Below are 17,962 nucleotides of genomic sequence, written 5' to 3'. Positions count from 1 at the left end.
AGGTGGTCGGCTGGGGGGTAACCATACTAGACTGTGGGGTATTATCTGACGCCATGGCAGGAACAGTAAAGCTCTGATACCAAGATAGAAAGAAGGATTGATAGAGAGAGAGAATAAAGTATTGATATATTGATGTATTGATGTATATGTTACAAAAGACTCTGTACACTTCTTATATACACAAGAGACTAAGTGGGGTCTATGTACACCCTCAAACGTAACAGAATAATAAAACTAATTATATACAAAACACTAATTAATTAGTCTTAACAAATGTGTATGGTGTAGGACTAAATGTTGTCCACTTTCATGGAATAAGAAAGCTTTGAAATTGTGTAACATTGACAATAATACCGTCTAGATGACTTTTACCATTTTAGTTGCAGCTTTGTTAGTTCTGATTCTTGATCGAATCGAACAACTACACAAGTACAAAGGAGGTGCAAGTAGAAGTTTCGTTCTTTCATAAAGCTAACACCAACTTAAATAATTTAGCAAATAGAATATTAAGTACGGAAGGTTGGTAATTTTGTATATAAATATAATCATGCTTGTAGTTATGTAATTTGTCCAACCATATGAAAGAAGTGAGGACAAGAACAACACCATACAGGAAGAAACCCGGTGATTCAATCAACAGAAAAACAACACTAGTCAGTGCCACTACAGCAATAAATAACAGCACCCCATTGATTTTTTAGTCAAGCTTATTGGGGGCGATAACCAGTAATATGGACGCTGATTACTTGTTTCGTTGGGTAGTACAGTAGGATATCGCTCCATTTATGTTGTGAACCCGCAACTATTGTTATTTCTTCTTTGGCTTCATAGGAACACATCACATCATTCTTCACAGTAGTGCTCCAAAATAATAGAAAAATCTTTTATAAAAGAGGGTAGAGCTTCTTTATAGTCCTGATATCAACAGCTTGCAATGCAACATACCAGAGTCAAGGAAGCAAATTTGGGATTGATACCATGTATTTAATTGAATGGATTTTCCATTATATTTAGTATACAATAACCACCATTATGATATCATGTCATGCAAATTTACTAGGACGTGCCACTAGTACATGAAATGGTTTTAAAGACAACATCAATTGCAACCTAACTATTTCGCACCCAAAACTAGAGGGGAAAAGAAAAAGAAAAGAAATAACTTCTTACACCCTCTTCCACCCCCCAAAGAAAGAAAATTTGAATGTTACTATTCAGTCCTTTCTCCAAGGATGGGGCTTTCTAGGACGCGAATTGCTTTCCTTCAAATGATTGTCCGAAGTTCCAATTTTTTGGTGCAACATTATAGGAAGTAACAGTGACACCATCACTATTAGTAACCTCAAAGGAAATGGGTTGATTTTTTAAATCAGCATTTATGTGCCAGTTTTGGCCCCAGTTCCTTCCCATTGAAAGCCAACCAGTTCTTGAACCCTTAATTTTCACAGCAGATACGTCTCCAGCACCAGCAACATTGCTAACTAGCACCGAAATGAAGATACTTGAACCATCAATTGTGAATCGTATTCCTCCTTCCTTTCTGCACTTGATTCTGTTACAGAAGCCAAATTAACAAAGGATGCAGAGAAAGAGAAAAAATAAAAACATTTCAAAGTTGTCAAAAGGCTACATTTACAACAGCATTTCTACGGTCATCCATTTTTTTAACTATCGTAAGTGACATGCAAGTCCTAAACATGAAACACGAACCTAAGGTAATTTAACCAAACAATCCATATGTCTACCAGTTAACAAATGATCGCCAACAAAATCCCACTTTATTAAGCAAAACTAAAGCCATATTGCCCCCATTTTCCTCAATAACAAATTTAGAAGAGAAGAAAAACTTTTATTAGAAATAGTCCCACATTAGAATAATATGGAAAACATTAACTTTTTACATGACAGGTACTCCACTTCACACTAATTGGTTTAATATTGGAACTCTAATCTTTTCCTTAAAGGCCTATTTTCTCCAATTTGTAATAGCTTTTATTGACAATATGCATATCATATCAGCATTAATCAGATGGAAGGATAAAAAAAAATAAAAAAATTGAAACTTTGTCTTTAAACAGAAAACTAGATCCCCGGTTCCAACTATGGCCAGAAAAGGAAAGAGCCTTCATTCTTTTCTTTTTCTTTTCCTTTATTTCCTTTTTTTAACCTTAAAAATGGAAGCTAAGTAAATGACTAAATTAATACGGAATCCTGTTAGTAACAAAACTTGAAGGCTATCATTTCTATACTCAATTAAAAAAAAAGTAACTTCAAAATACTTCTTACAAGAGAACTTCAATAACCATTCCATTTCCGATGAGTATAGATAGTAATGTACCCAAGGGGTAGCTTAAATGATCAGGCATTTGGTTTGCCCTCACAATACATCTACATATCAATTGTCATAGTTTCCTAGTTCCAAAATATTATTGGGTTAGATGGAGAGCTGTTTTAAAAAATATAAATAAAAAATGAGTATAGATGGTGATGCTGAACATAGACATCTGCATAATCAAGAACTAACCCGAACTTTGGTTGGAAACTCACAACTAAATATTGTAAAAACATCAAAATTGGATCTCATTTCATCCGCAAAATCTCTACAAATAAGAATAGGAAATATGTTTTAAAATTATAAGCATCTCAAAGTTAAACAATTATACATGATGCCTTGAAGGCATTATTATCAACGAGAATGACGATGCAATCTTCAAGCGATCCAATTGAGCATTTAAAGGACATCTACGCCATAATAAATACAGGTTCCAGATGCCTTGTTAGCACTGCACAAGAATGATTTTTCACTTCATTTCATTTTATTTTTTAAAAAAATTATTTCAACATTGAGTGGGTGGGTACAAAAAAAAACCCTGCTCAGTAATGTGCTACATATTTAACCAAAAGGGAACCGACTCCATAATCTGCATCTTAATGTGGCTGATAACCTTTCTTTCTTTCGTTTAAAATGGGCAATCAATAAATGAAGCTATGCCTGGAAATGCACTGTGAGAAATCAATTATAACCTAGTCATACTTCCTTTAGAATGAAAGCTGTAGCTTATCTCCTACGAATCAAAGGTCATAGCATGCATATACTATATTGACATAACGTATACTACAAAAGTTGTTTTCAAGTCATTTTGCATCCAGATACCATATCCAAAGATCAATCTCTCCCTGACCATGGGAAAATACTAAGCAGAACAAGTAAATAAGAAATACAAACACAAAATACACTCCATTTAACAAAACATGGAGACATGATTAATGGGGGCAGTACTACTACTTTATATTCTCAAATATATAAAAATATATATAAATACATACCTGCGGTACTGAACTGGCATATTGCCTGCCTTCCAAAGGGCGATCTTCTCGAAGGCCTCAATGGGGAGGACGAAGTGCTTGTTGGGAGGGTTGCAATGGCCGCCACCATCAGCCGTGAAGCCATAATTTGGAGCGCAGAAGTTAGTGGCGGTGAGGATAATCGAAGTCCCCGGAATGCACCAGCGGAGATCCTCGACGCACCTGAGCTCGAAGCAGGCGCCACAGATCTGACCGCGCTCAAACAGCGCCTCGCTCAATCCAACGGTGGCCATCCCGTAACCGCTCTTGACAAGATCTCCGTAACCGCACGCGCCGCCCACCGCGTCTCGGGGGTCTGCCGCCGCGTAGTAGGTTGCCCGAGCGGGTCGCCATTCCGAGAAGGAAGCGGAAGGAGAAGTAGAAGAAAAAGAGGAGAAATGAGAGTTGGCTGTGGAGAGTAGCGTGAAGAGAGAGTATATGAGTGGAACTAGTAGGAGTGCCATTATTGCTTCTTCTCTACTCTAATTCAAAGTGTAAGAGAAGAGTGAGTAAATGTGTTTTCAAAATCCGCAGGTTGAGTTGAGACAGAAGAGTAAAGTATCTGATGTCTATAGTCATTTCCACATTGAACTTTCATGTTATGTGGAAGATAAATTAGTAAATTTTTTTAATATACCAACGTAACCTAAGTTGTTATGCCAAATATCTAATAATTTTAATATTTTACACAACAATACTCATAACATTTAAAAGCTTATTTTATCTCTCAATCTGAACTCTCTCTCTAGCATCTCTCATTCTCTCACTCTCTCACGCTCTCTCTCATTCTAATATTGTAGATATTGAAAAAAAAAATACCAAAATTAAAAAAAAAAAAAAAAAAAAAAAACTAAAACAGACATATGAGCGAAAAAAATATAAACCTCCAAAGTTTTCGTCAAATTTCAGTACAGAGCATCGATTTTGCATCAAAATTGCATCGAAAAAGTATCGTTTTGGTTAAAAATCAAGTTTTCATGATTGCATCGCAACAACATCGAAACTCCATCGATTTTGCATCGAAACACCATCGTTTTGGCTAAAAAACAAGTTTTTATGATTACATCGCAAGAGCATCGAAACACCATCGATTTTGCATCGAAAAATCATGGTTTTGCCCAAAAATCAAGTTTTCATGATTGCATCGCAACACCATCGATTTTGCATCGAAACACCATCGACTTTGCATCGAAAAAGCATCGTTTTGGCGAAAAAACAAGTTTTCATGTTTGCATCACAAGAACATCGAAACACCATCGATTTTGCATCGAAAAAACATTGTTTTGGCCAAAAATCAAGTTTCATGATTGCATCGCAAGAGCATCGAAAATGCATCGTTTTGATGCAATTTAGATGCTTTTTTATGGTGTTTCGATGCAATTTCGATGCAAAATCGATGATGTTTCGATGCTCTTGTGATGCAATCGTGAAAACTTGTTTTTTGGCCAAAACGATGACTTTTCGATGTCAAATCGATGGTGTTTCGATGCAAAATCAATGGTGCATCGATGATGTTTCGATGGAATCATGAAAACTTGATTTTTGTCCAAAACGATATTTTTTGGATGCAATTTCGATGCTCTGTACTGAAATTTGACGAAAACTTTGGAGGTTCATATTTTTTTCACTCAAATGTCAGTTTCAGATTTTTTTTTTTTTTTATTTTAGTATTTTTTCGAGATCTACAAGATTAGAATGTTAGAGAGAGTGAGCGAATAAGAGATGTTAGAGAGAGAAAGTTTGGATTGAGAGAGAAAATGGGTGTTTTGAATGCTATGAGTATTTTTGTCTAAAAAATTGAAATTGTCATTTATTTGAGATAGTAACTTATGTTGGCATATTAAAAAATTTTACTAAGTTATTATGCATATAACTTGAAATTTCCTTTTCCATAACACTTTTCTTTTAAATGTAAAATATGGGAAAATTGAGTAAAATAATGGAAAATTGAGTTTTTTTTCTCTTAAAAGGGTACGGGTGTATATGTTTGGTTTGGTGCGTACCAAACCATTAAAATGCCATTTGTTTCGTTTATAACAGTATAACCAAAATATTAAAATTTAAATTTTTTTTATTATAAAATAATTAACTTAACAATTATATTTTTAAAATAATAAAAAGTAATCAAGAAGCTTATTATTTTTGTTGTTAGAAGTGTTTATAAAAGAGGGAAATAATTTCTTTTACTTTCTAAACAATGTGGACTTTACAATTCTCTTTTTCAGTTTTGGAAAATTGTGCATGTATTAAATATTATTGAAAATATATTTTTAACATTTAAATTGCTTTGCTTGGATGGTTAGATAAACTTTTTATTAACTTAAAGGTAACAGTTCAAACCCTTGCACCATCATTTAATTATTTTTTAGAAAAACTCACGGTCCAGTCTAGTTTAATTGGTTTTAGAGAGTTAAAAACTATGACCGAATTATTTAAAGTTGAATGGTCCGATTAAACCGAACCGTTAGAAACGGTTTCACTGGTCACGATTTTTGCCGGTTTGGGTGTGTTGACGTGGTTATTCGCCAACAGGTAATTAAGAGAAGAAGAGAAAGGGATTAGTGCTAAATGTGAACCGAAATAGATATATGATCTTAGAAAAAGAAAGAGGTGACACAAAACACGTTTTTTGAGTGGTTCAAATGTTAAAATCCTTCTACTCCACTAGTCAGTATTATTGCTCTGTACTGGATATTTGATTACAGGGCCTTTCTTACAATAGAGAATCCAACCCCTATCAACTCTCAGGGTCTCCATATTTATAGGAGAAGGCACCTGGGAGTTGGTAAGAAGGTCATCCCGTGACCTTCTTACCTATCATATCAACTCTGTGACATTCATGATTAATTCCTAAACCTGACACATAAGTGTGGTCAAATCGATAGATAAGGAGATAATGGGCCGCACGGCCCAACCCAGTCGTGGGTGTCTGAATACGCACGTTCCTGCTGCGTGTCCGAGAAGTCAGGGGCATATCAGACACGTGATGTCTGATATATGCACGTTTACCTTGCGTGTGTTGACTTTACAAAGGGTCATAGCCTCCAACTTCAGCTCGTACCACGAGCTGGACACCTAACTCAACCCTCGGCCTTCAGAGTCCAGACTCCAGTCTTGGGAAATCTTGGCGAACCCTTGAGTTTCCTCGAGTTAAGGAGGTACGACCTTATGACAGAAGCTCCGGTCTTGAGGATGTCCACGAGATAATTATGATTAGGCCGCAGCTCAGCTTGCTAATCAGCCCGTGGGAAAAACAGGGCGTACAGGGTGCTAAACCGTTGTTTGCGGTTTATATGAACACTGGTGAGTTTCTATTCTTAAAGTGCACCCATATATCATAAATAGGCCCCTTTGTGTTAAAATTGGAAAACTATACTTATAATTCAAAACTATCCAAACTACCCCTGTCAAAGTTCCCCATCTTTCACTCTCACTCTCACTCATTTTCTCTCCTCTTGCTCTCACACAAACCTAACCCACTTCCTCATTGACCTTCGCACGCCCACAAACCTCTTGCATGTCGCATCCATGTAGCTCCCACGACCCCGAAGGACCTCTGCAGACCCATGCTAGTAAGCGTTTGCCATTAACGTTGATGGACATCATAGACCCACGCCGCCAAAGAATTTCTCCCCAATCTTAAAGGTTAAGGCTTAATTTAAACGAGTTTGAAGTGTTTAGTGTGAGGTATGAATCATTCTAGAGTTAAAAAGTAGGATTTATTGCATTTTATTATTGTAAAGGTGACTTTCTACAATTGATTAAACATGCACCAACAACCTATCAAGAATAAAGAGAGAGACAAGAGTTCAATTGGAAGCATTGGTGGGGTATCAGCCAAAGGGACTCCGACGCTCAAGTTAGTCGGATAGATAGAGAATAATAAGATGGAGAAATACACAAAGAAACCAATAATGATAAACAACAAGTAAAATAAACAATGGTGACAGCGGAGCATGAGGACGATGACTGGGTTGGTGGACTCGTCAAGTTTGCTTAGTATGATTGATTAGTTTCTGTATTCGATATCCCCCTTCCTGAGGACTCCTTCTCGTTTTTCTTATAGAGACTTCTCATGTGATGTTCCTCCTTACTCGTTCCCAGGTCTCGTCCTAGAATCTCGCGAGCTCCATAACGTCCCTCTTTGAATCGTTTAGCTGACTGGGTATATTTAGGCACTGGTGCGGGTTAAGTTATTTGTTTTGGCTTGTTATGTGAATGGGAGCTTATTTTGTGGCTTGGGCCCGGTTTGCTCGTCTGACTACCTTGGGCCTTAAGTGGTCTAGTAACACAGACTTCATGTCACTTTGGGTCAGACTGACTCATCTATCTAACTCAATGGGCTTAATACGATTGTAGAAATAGTGTTTAGTTTTTTATCATTACAATTATTATCAATTCAATTGTTTGCGATTGATTTTGTTGTTGGTTCGACTAAAACTTCTAGATTTTTCATTTATAAAAATAAACCTTGCTACCATCCAAGTACCATCAAATGGCATTGAAATAAGTATAGTGAAATGAATCACTACTTTTATCATTGAATTGAACATCAAGAGACCTTAGTGTCTATCATCGAGCAGCCATAAAAGCTATATTGATCTAGCATCAAAATAATGTTGTAATATTGCATATTTATCAAATCATTGAATCCCCATCGAATCTACATCAAATAAGCATCAACAATGTACATGGTCAAGGAAGTACTTGTTCGCTTGAATCATTATTGAAATTAGTTGAGCTTACATTCTAGAGCACTGATAAATGAGTTTTAGGCTCGTTTATGGTCTAGTTTTTAGGAAGGTTTTCATTAGTTTAGGGCTATTTTATCGCAAATTTATGCTTGTTTGTTCATGTTTCAGGTTTTCGATGTTAAGACGGTGAAAAGAGATGAATGAAGTAAAAGTGGGAGAAAATGGAGCTACTTTGGAGAAAATTGAGTTGTTTTGGAAGAAATGAGTTCGAGATACGCTACTGTAAATAGCGCTCCGGAGCTAGCATGATAGCGCTAAAGTTATATGGTTGTTTTGAAGATTTTTGTCTCTGTAACTAGCGCTACAGCGCTACAAACCTAGCGCTACAACACTATTTGACATTAAGTTGGGGGTCTAATTGTAGTGCTACAGCGCTACAAACCTAGCGCTACAACGCTAGTTGGCAAATTTTTGATGGATTTTGGCTCTGTTCTCAGCGCTATAGCGCCCAAAACCTAGCGCTACAGTTCTATCAACATGACTTTGAAATTTTAAGCCACTTTTAGAAGGACAAAATGGTCTTTTCACTTGGGAGCTTTAAAAAAACTATTTAAGTGACATTATTCTGCAAATTTAAGTAGTCTGTATAGTTTTGTAAACCCTAGATTAAGAAAAAAATTGATGGTTTATTGTCTTTTAGATTTCTTCTGCTGGTTTATTGTTTTCTAGATTTCTTCTTCATCTTAATTCTTTAGGTTATTTTCTATGAACAAATATCTGAATGTTATTGTTATTATGTCTGATATGAATTAAATCTTCTATCTAGGGGTTAATGTAGTCGCTTGGATTTCTATTTAATTTTATTATCATGTTCAATTGATACTTCTTATTTATTCTAATCTACATAATATTTTTCTAATGCTAGTAAATACTTGATTTGTATTTGCTTGATTTATGATTTTGATTCAAAATTTGAAAGATGCGAATTGAATATGCTATCGTTATATAGACATAGGTTACATATTGGACGAGAGTACCTGTATGACTTGTGTAGCAATTAGTTTACCATTCTTAATGCCTGCTATGTGTTTACGTTTATCACAGAAATATAGAAAACCTACATATAGGTTGAGATCTTATATCTTGAAAAAGAATAGGAATCAATTTTTGTTAACCTGCTATTAGAATTGGAATAAGAGATTTAGAACTGATTAGAAAAATTAATAGAATGAAAAGTTGATGAAGTTAATACCCTAGGTTTTAATAATTGAATCAACCTTTATTATTGCAAAGTTTATTTCAATTTTAAGTGTTAGTTTAAAATTCACTCTATTTTTTACAGCCAAATAGAAAGATAGAATTGATTATTGGTACTTGATTGATAATCTCCATGGGAACGATATAGACAGTAAATAAAGTTTCATTCCCACAAGGACTATTAACCATTTACTAATAAATGCTTTTAAATTTCTATTTGGCTGCTGAAAATAGAGTGATTTCTAAACTAAGACTTAAAATTAAAATAAACTTTGCAAAAATAAAGATTGATTCAATAATTAAAATCCTAGGGTGTTAACTTCCTCAACTTTTCATTCTATTAATTTTATTAATCAGTTCTAAATTCCTTTCTTCCTATTCTAATAGCAAGTTAACATAAATCGATTCCTATTCTTTTTCAAGATACAAGATCTTAACCTATATGCAGGTTTTCTACATCTCTATGATAAAATTAAACATATAGCAGACATTAAGCATAAAAACCTAATAATTACACAAGCCATACAGGTTGTAACACCCTGGATAACCAAGGTCGTTACACTGTGTGATTATAAAGGTGCAAGACTTGCTAATCAAGTCATATAGTTGAAAACATGACCCTAAAGTCGTAATTAGGTTAGGGTTAAAACATTTTTGTCATAAACAGAAAATTTCTCATTGAAATAAACGTTTAATACATGGGATCCCAAAATAGGTTTTAAAGGACAGTTTACAAACTTTCAAAGTTTATGTACAACCAAAAGCCACTATAATGGCAAAATAGGCACTTTAGGTTCTCCTGTCCCTGTAACGATCCTTGGCCATGGCGGCCGATCAGCTGACTATGTACATTCTGCCCCAGAGCTCTCCAACTCAAGACTGGTCCACTTTTCCCTTGCCTTTTCCTGCACCACGTAGCACCTGTGAGCCAAGGCCCAGCAAGAAAACCATAATACAAAACATAAATGATAATCAATTGTCAGATAATTCACAAATCATCTATCAAATACTCAGCAGGTCACATCGCTCACATAATCAATAATATCAATCTGCAAACCAATAATCAATTATCCAGATAATAAACATGTCATAATCATAAGATTCATAAAATAAACATATAACACAATATCTAGGGTCGACGCCCTTAGGCCGCACCATCTGATTGTCCCACTGACTCCGGCTCGCTTAGGCCGAGCTTAGTGATTATATACTTAACCTCAACTACCAGTGGCCGAGTCGTGTTCTATGCGCAAATATAGATTCCGGCACTCTTAAGCCATTTATCTCATGTCCCCATGGAATAATACCATCATATGATATCACATACAAGTATAGGGAACTCTTAGTCCCAACATAACCACATAATCAGGTCAGTTTCTTACCTTTGATTCCGATTGCTTTGGTTAATGAAAACGACCCTCGAGCACGATCCCGTCCAAGCCCTAGCATACACCTAGTCACAATCACAAAGTAGACCCATCATTAAATCTCAATTCCTTAACCCAACTTCGTGACCAATCCCAAGCCCTCGGGAAGCCCAATTCCACCAAACGGGGTGGTGGAATCGACCCTTGAGCCTCCAAGCAAAAACCCTAAGAAAAATACCCAAAACCCACTTCTGGAGGTAGGGTAGTGCTACAACGCAACAAGGTGGGTGTTACAGTGCTACAAACAGAGACAAACACCCCCCAGAAAACCAGGCATAGCGTTGTAGCGCTCCAAAGCTAGCGCTACAGCGCTACAAACAACACATGCAACCCTCTGGGTTTTTCCTTCGAATTTCCCCGAGCCAAAGCTCCATAAACCCACTCCAAACCTCAACTAAACTTCAAATTGAGCCTACCATCCACTACATCTCATCCAACATGACCCAACAACATCAAAACTTGGCCACATGCATCATCAAACACAGAAAACCAGAATTGAGCTTAAAGCTCAAGAACTTCACCAGAAAACCCAAAAACTCAACTGATCAAGATCAGAAATTGTTACCTTTAATGGAGAATCTGACCCCTAGGTTGCCCTCAGTGCTCTTCCAGCCTTTGTTTCCTCAAATCCCCAAGCTCAAGTCCCTTAATTTCCACCCAAAATTTAAATTCAGAAACAACGTCATCAAAGTCAAAAAATTCAGACCAAACTCTTTAAACTTTACCTTAATTGGACACTAACTCCAGCTGAACCTCCTAGCTTCACCAAGAACCAAAGTCTCAAGCTCTAGCCTAAACCTCCTATGAACTTATAGCTTCAAAATCCAGAAGAAAGGGTGAAAGGAGAGGAAATCGTGTGGGAGAGAGAGAGGTCTCTTTTTTTTTTCTTCTTCTTTCTTTCTTTCCTTCAGCTTCTAACTCTTTCTACCACTTCCGCTAAGTCTAAAAAGCAGAATAACCCTTGTACCCTTTTAACCATCAAAAGACCATTTTGCCCTCCCAAATAAACCTAAGTCTTTAATCAATCTAAGGGCATTTTGGTCATTTGCTCCCAATTCCCGCTAGTTCCTCAAGTGTCCCTAATATTTACCACTTGATTCCCATCATCTAACTAATCACCAAAAATTTTCCCCAAGGTCTATAAATCTCCAATATATTTCCCAGATTCCCAAAAATACTCCCAAGCTCCCCCGAGCCGGGTATAAACCCTGCTGTGACTATTTCGCTAAACCACTCACTAGGATCGCCTCAAGCCACAAGCTGCAAATATATCCATATAATAATGTGGTCTCAATAATTTATCACAAATAATCACGTTTATGCCCACAACAGGCCAAAATTACGATTATGCCCCTATAATCTCAGCAGGGCCTACATGCATACTAATACTCATAATCATGCATCTCATATATCAATATAATCATATAAGCATGCTTATCACATAATCATGCATTTAATCATTTAAATCACACATAAAACCATTTATGCCCTCCCGACACACTAATCAAGGCCCTTAAGCCTTAATAGTAATTTTGGGTCGTTACACAGGTACTTTCGTCCAATATGTAACCTGTGTCTATATAACGATAGCATATTCAATTCTCATCTTTCGAATTTTTAATCAAAATCATAAATCAAGCAAATATTGATCAGGTATTTAGTAGCATTAAGCAAACATCATATAGATTAGAATAAAGAAGAAGAATCAATAGAACATCGTAATAAGATTATATAGAAATCCAAATGACTACATTAAACCCTAGATAGAAGTGTTTAGTTCATATCAGACATGACTAAAACAACAAAATAATTATTCAGAAACATAAAATTCAAAGACTTGAAGAAGAAATAAAAGGTATGAAAGTGCAGAAAAACTAATCTTAGAATGAAAATTAATCTCTAAACTCGTAATTAAAATCTGACCTTGTAGAGTCCTAGAATATTTACTTAACTAGCTAGATAGTAGTAGCAGTAGTTAGTATTAGTTAGTAGTATGATAGTTACCGTGGATTTTGGTTCAAGTCGGGATTTAGTTGGAAACTCGTAGCAACACCAATAGATTTTATAAGTTTAACATATAGTTTTAGAATATTAATTATAACATAAGGTTTGATTAATATAGCTGATTATAAAGATGTCATTTATTATACTATAAGGTTTAGATAGAACTAATAAGATCATGACACTTGTCATGTGTATGTTTATTAAGGATTTAAGTATTTTGATGAATAGTTTAATTAAAAACAAAGATCTAGAGGCGCTGGAACCTTCCAGCAGCTTTAAAATCGTATTATTACTCAGTCAAAGCTGTTTATCCAATTCAAATTAAGCTGATAAAATGCAATTACGTGTCTAATATTTCACTGTATGCCGAAATATCGCAGCTATAGGGGCGATATATCACCACACAAGGAATACGAAAAAACACGTCAACTTCACACGAACGAAGCCACGATCACTCGGGACATATGGCCAGGCAATATATCGCCTAGGCTGGGCGATATATCGGCCCTAAGACAATATTTTCAAACGTCGTAGAAACCGAGCTTCATTCATTCCTTAACCTCTTGACTTTCCTCTGAACATTTTTGACCGAGTCTTAAGCACCTGTTGAAGGAATATTCAAATATTTTTCTATTAATATTCATTATTTTTATTCAAGCTAAAAGGAGATATTTTCACTCCTTGAACTCTATAAATAAGACCTAGTACCCATCCATTTTTCTCATTCTTCAAGATGTGTTCAGAGCCTTTAAGCTGCTAGGGTTACTATAGAGTGATACACTTGGGTTTGGGATAAAAGCTTTATCATCTTAAGCTTTATAAACACTTGGGGAAGTGAGATATAGTGTGTTTTCAATATCTAGGTGTAGATCGGTTCTAGTACATCCAAAGGTATTCTTATTCTTAAGTTCATTTCTATATGGTTCTTTAGTTTTCTTTACTCATGTCCTAACTCGTTGTTTTCGATTATTGGTTAGGTATTTAAGTTCTTTGAACTTAAGGTTTCTTTTCGGTAAGCTTCTTCTTGGTGGTTTAGTTCTCTTCTTTATCATCTCTTTTCTTTAGAAATACTCACCATTCTTATTGTTGGTTTTAGGAGTGTTCCAAATCCCGTCCTTGTTCTCAAATATCCCAGTGTTGGTAAGGAAAATAAAATAGATTTTATGTGCTTATATGTTATGTTATGATATGTTCATGTTATGATATGTTTATGTTATGATAGGTTTGTGTAATGAGATGTGTATTTTATGATATGTATATGTATAGAATTCTTTGGGCATATGACTTGTTCAGATAACAAGCATATGATTTTTTTCAGATAACAAGCCCCAAGAATATAGTCCTTGGGCATATGATTTGTTCAGATAACAAGCCCCATAAATTTTTATGACTTGTTCAGATAACAAAGCCCTACAAATTTATGGGCATATGATTTGCCTAGATAGCAAGCCCCAAGAAGTATGATGGCCATTGTAATAGATGTTTTTATAGTCCTATGCTTTATAGTATATGTATATGATATAGTCATATGTTTATGATTTATGTTATATGTTGTTAGTAGATTTTCCTTGCTGGGCACTAGGCTCACTCCTTTATTTTTAGTGTGATGCAGGAAAATAGATATGGAGGCGGAAGGATTCTTGGAAGCTTGGCATATGTGTTGAGGATGAACGAACTGAGTGGACTGCGTGTCGATCGAGGATGACATTTATTTTAGTCTTTTGAATTATGTTTCTTTTGTAATTTCGCATTTAGTTTTTGAAAAATTGATTCAAAGTTATGTTTTTATGTTTTATTAAACAATGGGTATCCATACCACATTTTATGTTTTATTTTGTAATTTACACAATATTTAGTTTGAAGTTTTAATAAAGTTATAATTATTTCTTATGAATGTTGACTTTCAAGTAGTAGCTATGTTTAGTAGTTTTAATGGTCCAAGGTCTTAGAAATAGTTGGGTCATTACAGACCTAACCCTAATTAAACATAAAGTCTGAATTTATACTAAGAAAAAAACACGAATTCCTTTTTTTCATAGGTGGGCCGCGATTTGGGCTTTTCTAGGTCGCGACCGTGTCATTTTTAAAGAGATTCAAAGTCTAATTCAGGTCTTCAGGCGCCACGACTCTCTAAACCCCAGTCGTGGCTTGTGTCTTGATGCCCTCCCGGGTTAGCTTTTGACTTCCACTAGCACCGCGACATATAAGAGCAACTTGCGGCTCTAATTCCCTTCAAGAATCTTGAGCTTCTGACTTGACTAGAGTCGCGACCCTTAAGCCCATGTCGCGACTCTAATTCCATTATTTTAAAATTTAAGCCTTTCAACATCCTTCCTTCATCAAAAACTTATTTTAACTCGTCCTTAGCACCATTTTGATTCAAGCGACCACTGAAAGCTCCTTTTTTTCACCATTTCCTCATCTTTTTACATTTTTCTCATGATTCAATGCACCAACCTACAACAAAGACAAAAACAAGCGTAATCTTGCACAAAACAAACATAAATACTCAAGATTACCACAAAACACATCCTAAAACAACACTAAAATGGAGTTATCATATACTTGCACATCATATTTTTGCTACCAAGTTTTTGGCTTAGAAATTTCTTGGTAAATATTTCCCCCCTGCTAAGTCAGCCTAATATAGAGGAGAGATTAATAACTTACATCAGTTGGATGGGGAGTCTTTATATTATGCGTGGGAATGTTTTAAAGAGTTGTAAAGGAAGTGCCCACATCATGGAATAGAGAAGTGGTTGTTGGTGCACACGTTTTACAATGGGGAGAAATACAAGGACCATTATTGGTGCAGCATTGGGAGGAGCATTTATGAGAAAAAATTCTAGTGAAGCTTATGAATTACTGGAAGAGATGGCCATGAATAATTACAATTGACCCACTGAGCATGAGAATAAGAAGGTGGTAGGAGTCTTAGAGGTCGATCCTATTGCTTTATTGACTGCTCAAGTGGCATTTCTAACCAAGCAATTGCAGCAGAATAGCCTTGCCACCCAAGCAATGCAAGCACAGAATGTAATGAGTTATGAGACTTGTGGGGGTCCGCATTCTTATGAGCAATGCCCGAGCACAGCTATTTGCTCAGCAGACATGAATAGTTTGCCTTTGGAACAGGAACAATCTATTGGTAACTTCCCAAGATCTTCCCACAACCCTTACTCAAATACATATACCCCTGCATGGAAGAATCATCCCAACTTGTCTTGGAAAAATAACCAAGGATTACAACCACAATATCCACCTCAACACCCACCTCACCAACCGACCTATGGACTACACCCTAGGCCTTATTATGATCTAAACCCACGCCCATCTCATCCACCACCACATCCTCCAATGAACCCACCCTAGACCAATTTAATTAATTCATGACAAAGACAAGGTCTTCAATCAAGAATTTGGAGACACAAATGGGTCAGTTGGCTAAACTACTTTCTAGTAGACCGCAAGGGAATTTGCCTAGTTCCACAGAGGTAAACCCCAAAGAACAGTGTCAAGCAGTCACTTTAAGGAGTGGGACTAGTTATAAGGGGCCTTCAGTTTTAGTTCCAGATGAAGAGGTGATGAGTTAGGATAAACAGGCAGCTGCACCAGAGCAGAAGAGGGTCACTGATGATCTTCGAAGAAAAGGTAATAAAAAGGTGAGATTGTGGAACCTACTCCTAAATTACCGTACCCTCAGAGGTTTAGGAAAGTGAATCTCAATAAGCAGCTCTCCAAGTTTCTTGAGGTGTTTAAGAAACTTCACTTTAACATACCATTTGTTGAGGCTTTGGAGCAAATTCCCCGCTATGTGAAGTTTATGAAAGATATATTATCCAAGAAAAGGAGAATGGAGGATTTTGAGACAGTGGCTTTGACAAAGGAGTACAGCATCATCTTACAAAGGAAGCTCCCTTAGAAATTAAGGGATCAAGGCAGTTTTACTATCCCGTGCACCATAGGAAATTTTCAGTGTGAGAGAGCTCTTTGTGATTTTGGTGCCAGTATCAATTTAATGCCATTGTCAGTTTATCGAAGATTAGGGTTAGGAGAAGTGCGCCCTACTATAATGACACTACAGTTGGTGGACAAGTCTATCAAACATCCTCGCGGGATTCTAGAGGACGTTCTAGTAAAGGTAGATAAATTCATCTTCCCAGCGAATTTCATTGTATTAGATATGGAGGAAGATGAGGACGTGCCTATTATATTGGGAAAACCGTTTTAGCCACAGGGCAGGCTGTGATTGATGTCCAGAAGGGTGATTTAAGGCTCAGAGTACAAGGTGATGAGGTAGTTTTTAATGTCTTTAATGCCTTAAACTACCCTCGTCCCAGTGACAGTTGTTTCAGTGTCAGTGTATTGGATGAACAAGGTGAAGGGGTTAAGTCTATTGAGGATCCACTTGAGTTGAGCTTGGTTGCAAGCCAGGAGGAGTGTGATGGTACTGAAGCCATCGAATATGTTAAATGGTTGAACTCAGCGGAGAAAGTTTATAAAAAGAAATATGAGAAATTGGGGCAAGTGCCTAAGAGACCAATCCCTTCTATTGAGAAACCACTAGTCCTTGAGTTAAAGGAATTTCCTGATCACCTTCGGTATGCATATTTTGGTGAGAACAGCATACTACTGGTTATTATTTATGCTTCGTTGTCTACTATTGAAGAAGAAAAGCTACTTAGGGTGTTGAGGGCTCACAAGCTAGCTATTGGGTGGGCTTTGGCAGATATTAAGGGTATAAGCCCTTCAACGGTGATGCATCGTATATTAATGGAGGCGGATAGTAAACCTAGTATCAGTGCTTAGAGGAGGCTTAATCCTTTAATGAAGGAGGTGGTAAGGAAGGAAATCCTTAAATGGTTGGATGCAGGGGCGATTTACCCAATATCTGACAGTGCATGGGCTAGTCCTGTTCAAGTAATCCCAAAGAAAGGTGGCATACGGTGGTTAAGAATGATAATAATGAACTGATTCCAACTCGTACGGTGACGGGGTGGAGAATTTCTATAGACTACCGTAAACTGAATAAGGCAATAAGGAAGGACCATTTCCCCTTGCCATTTGTAGATCAGATGTTGGACAGATTGGCATGCCATTCTTATTATTGTTTCTTGGATGGGTATTTGGGGTACCATCAAATTCCCATTGCACCAAAGGACCAAGAAAAGACAACCCTCACGTGTCCCTATGGAACATTTGCATTTAGGAGAATGCCTTTTGGGTTATGAAATG

The 17,962-nt window shown here is 36.5% G+C and overlaps 1 protein-coding gene and 1 non-coding gene across 2 annotated transcripts; both read right to left on the bottom strand.

Annotated features, from left to right (window-relative positions):
- Positions 1 to 869: 869 nt before the first annotated feature.
- LOC133818670 (expansin-A13) lies at positions 870 to 3,931 on the bottom strand. Its single transcript, XM_062251688.1, has 2 exons — positions 3,328 to 3,931; positions 870 to 1,552 (listed from the first exon to the last, which is right to left on the bottom strand). The coding sequence occupies exons 1-2, from the start codon at positions 3,807 to 3,809 to the stop codon at positions 1,243 to 1,245; spliced, it is 792 nt and encodes a 263-aa protein (XP_062107672.1). The 5' UTR covers positions 3,810 to 3,931; the 3' UTR covers positions 870 to 1,242.
- Positions 3,932 to 15,370: 11,439 nt separating this feature from the next.
- On the bottom strand, positions 15,371 to 15,476 carry LOC133820779 (small nucleolar RNA R71). The gene has a single exon (XR_009887178.1). It is a non-coding gene; the product is annotated as a small nucleolar RNA R71 (small nucleolar RNA).
- Positions 15,477 to 17,962: the final 2,486 nt, after the last annotated feature.

This window comes from Humulus lupulus, chromosome 2, assembly GCF_963169125.1.
Source record: "Humulus lupulus chromosome 2, drHumLupu1.1, whole genome shotgun sequence".
NCBI lineage: Eukaryota > Viridiplantae > Streptophyta > Magnoliopsida > Rosales > Cannabaceae > Humulus > Humulus lupulus.
Note: the sequence above shows the minus strand (reverse complement) of the source record. Positions and strands in the feature narration are given on the sequence as shown.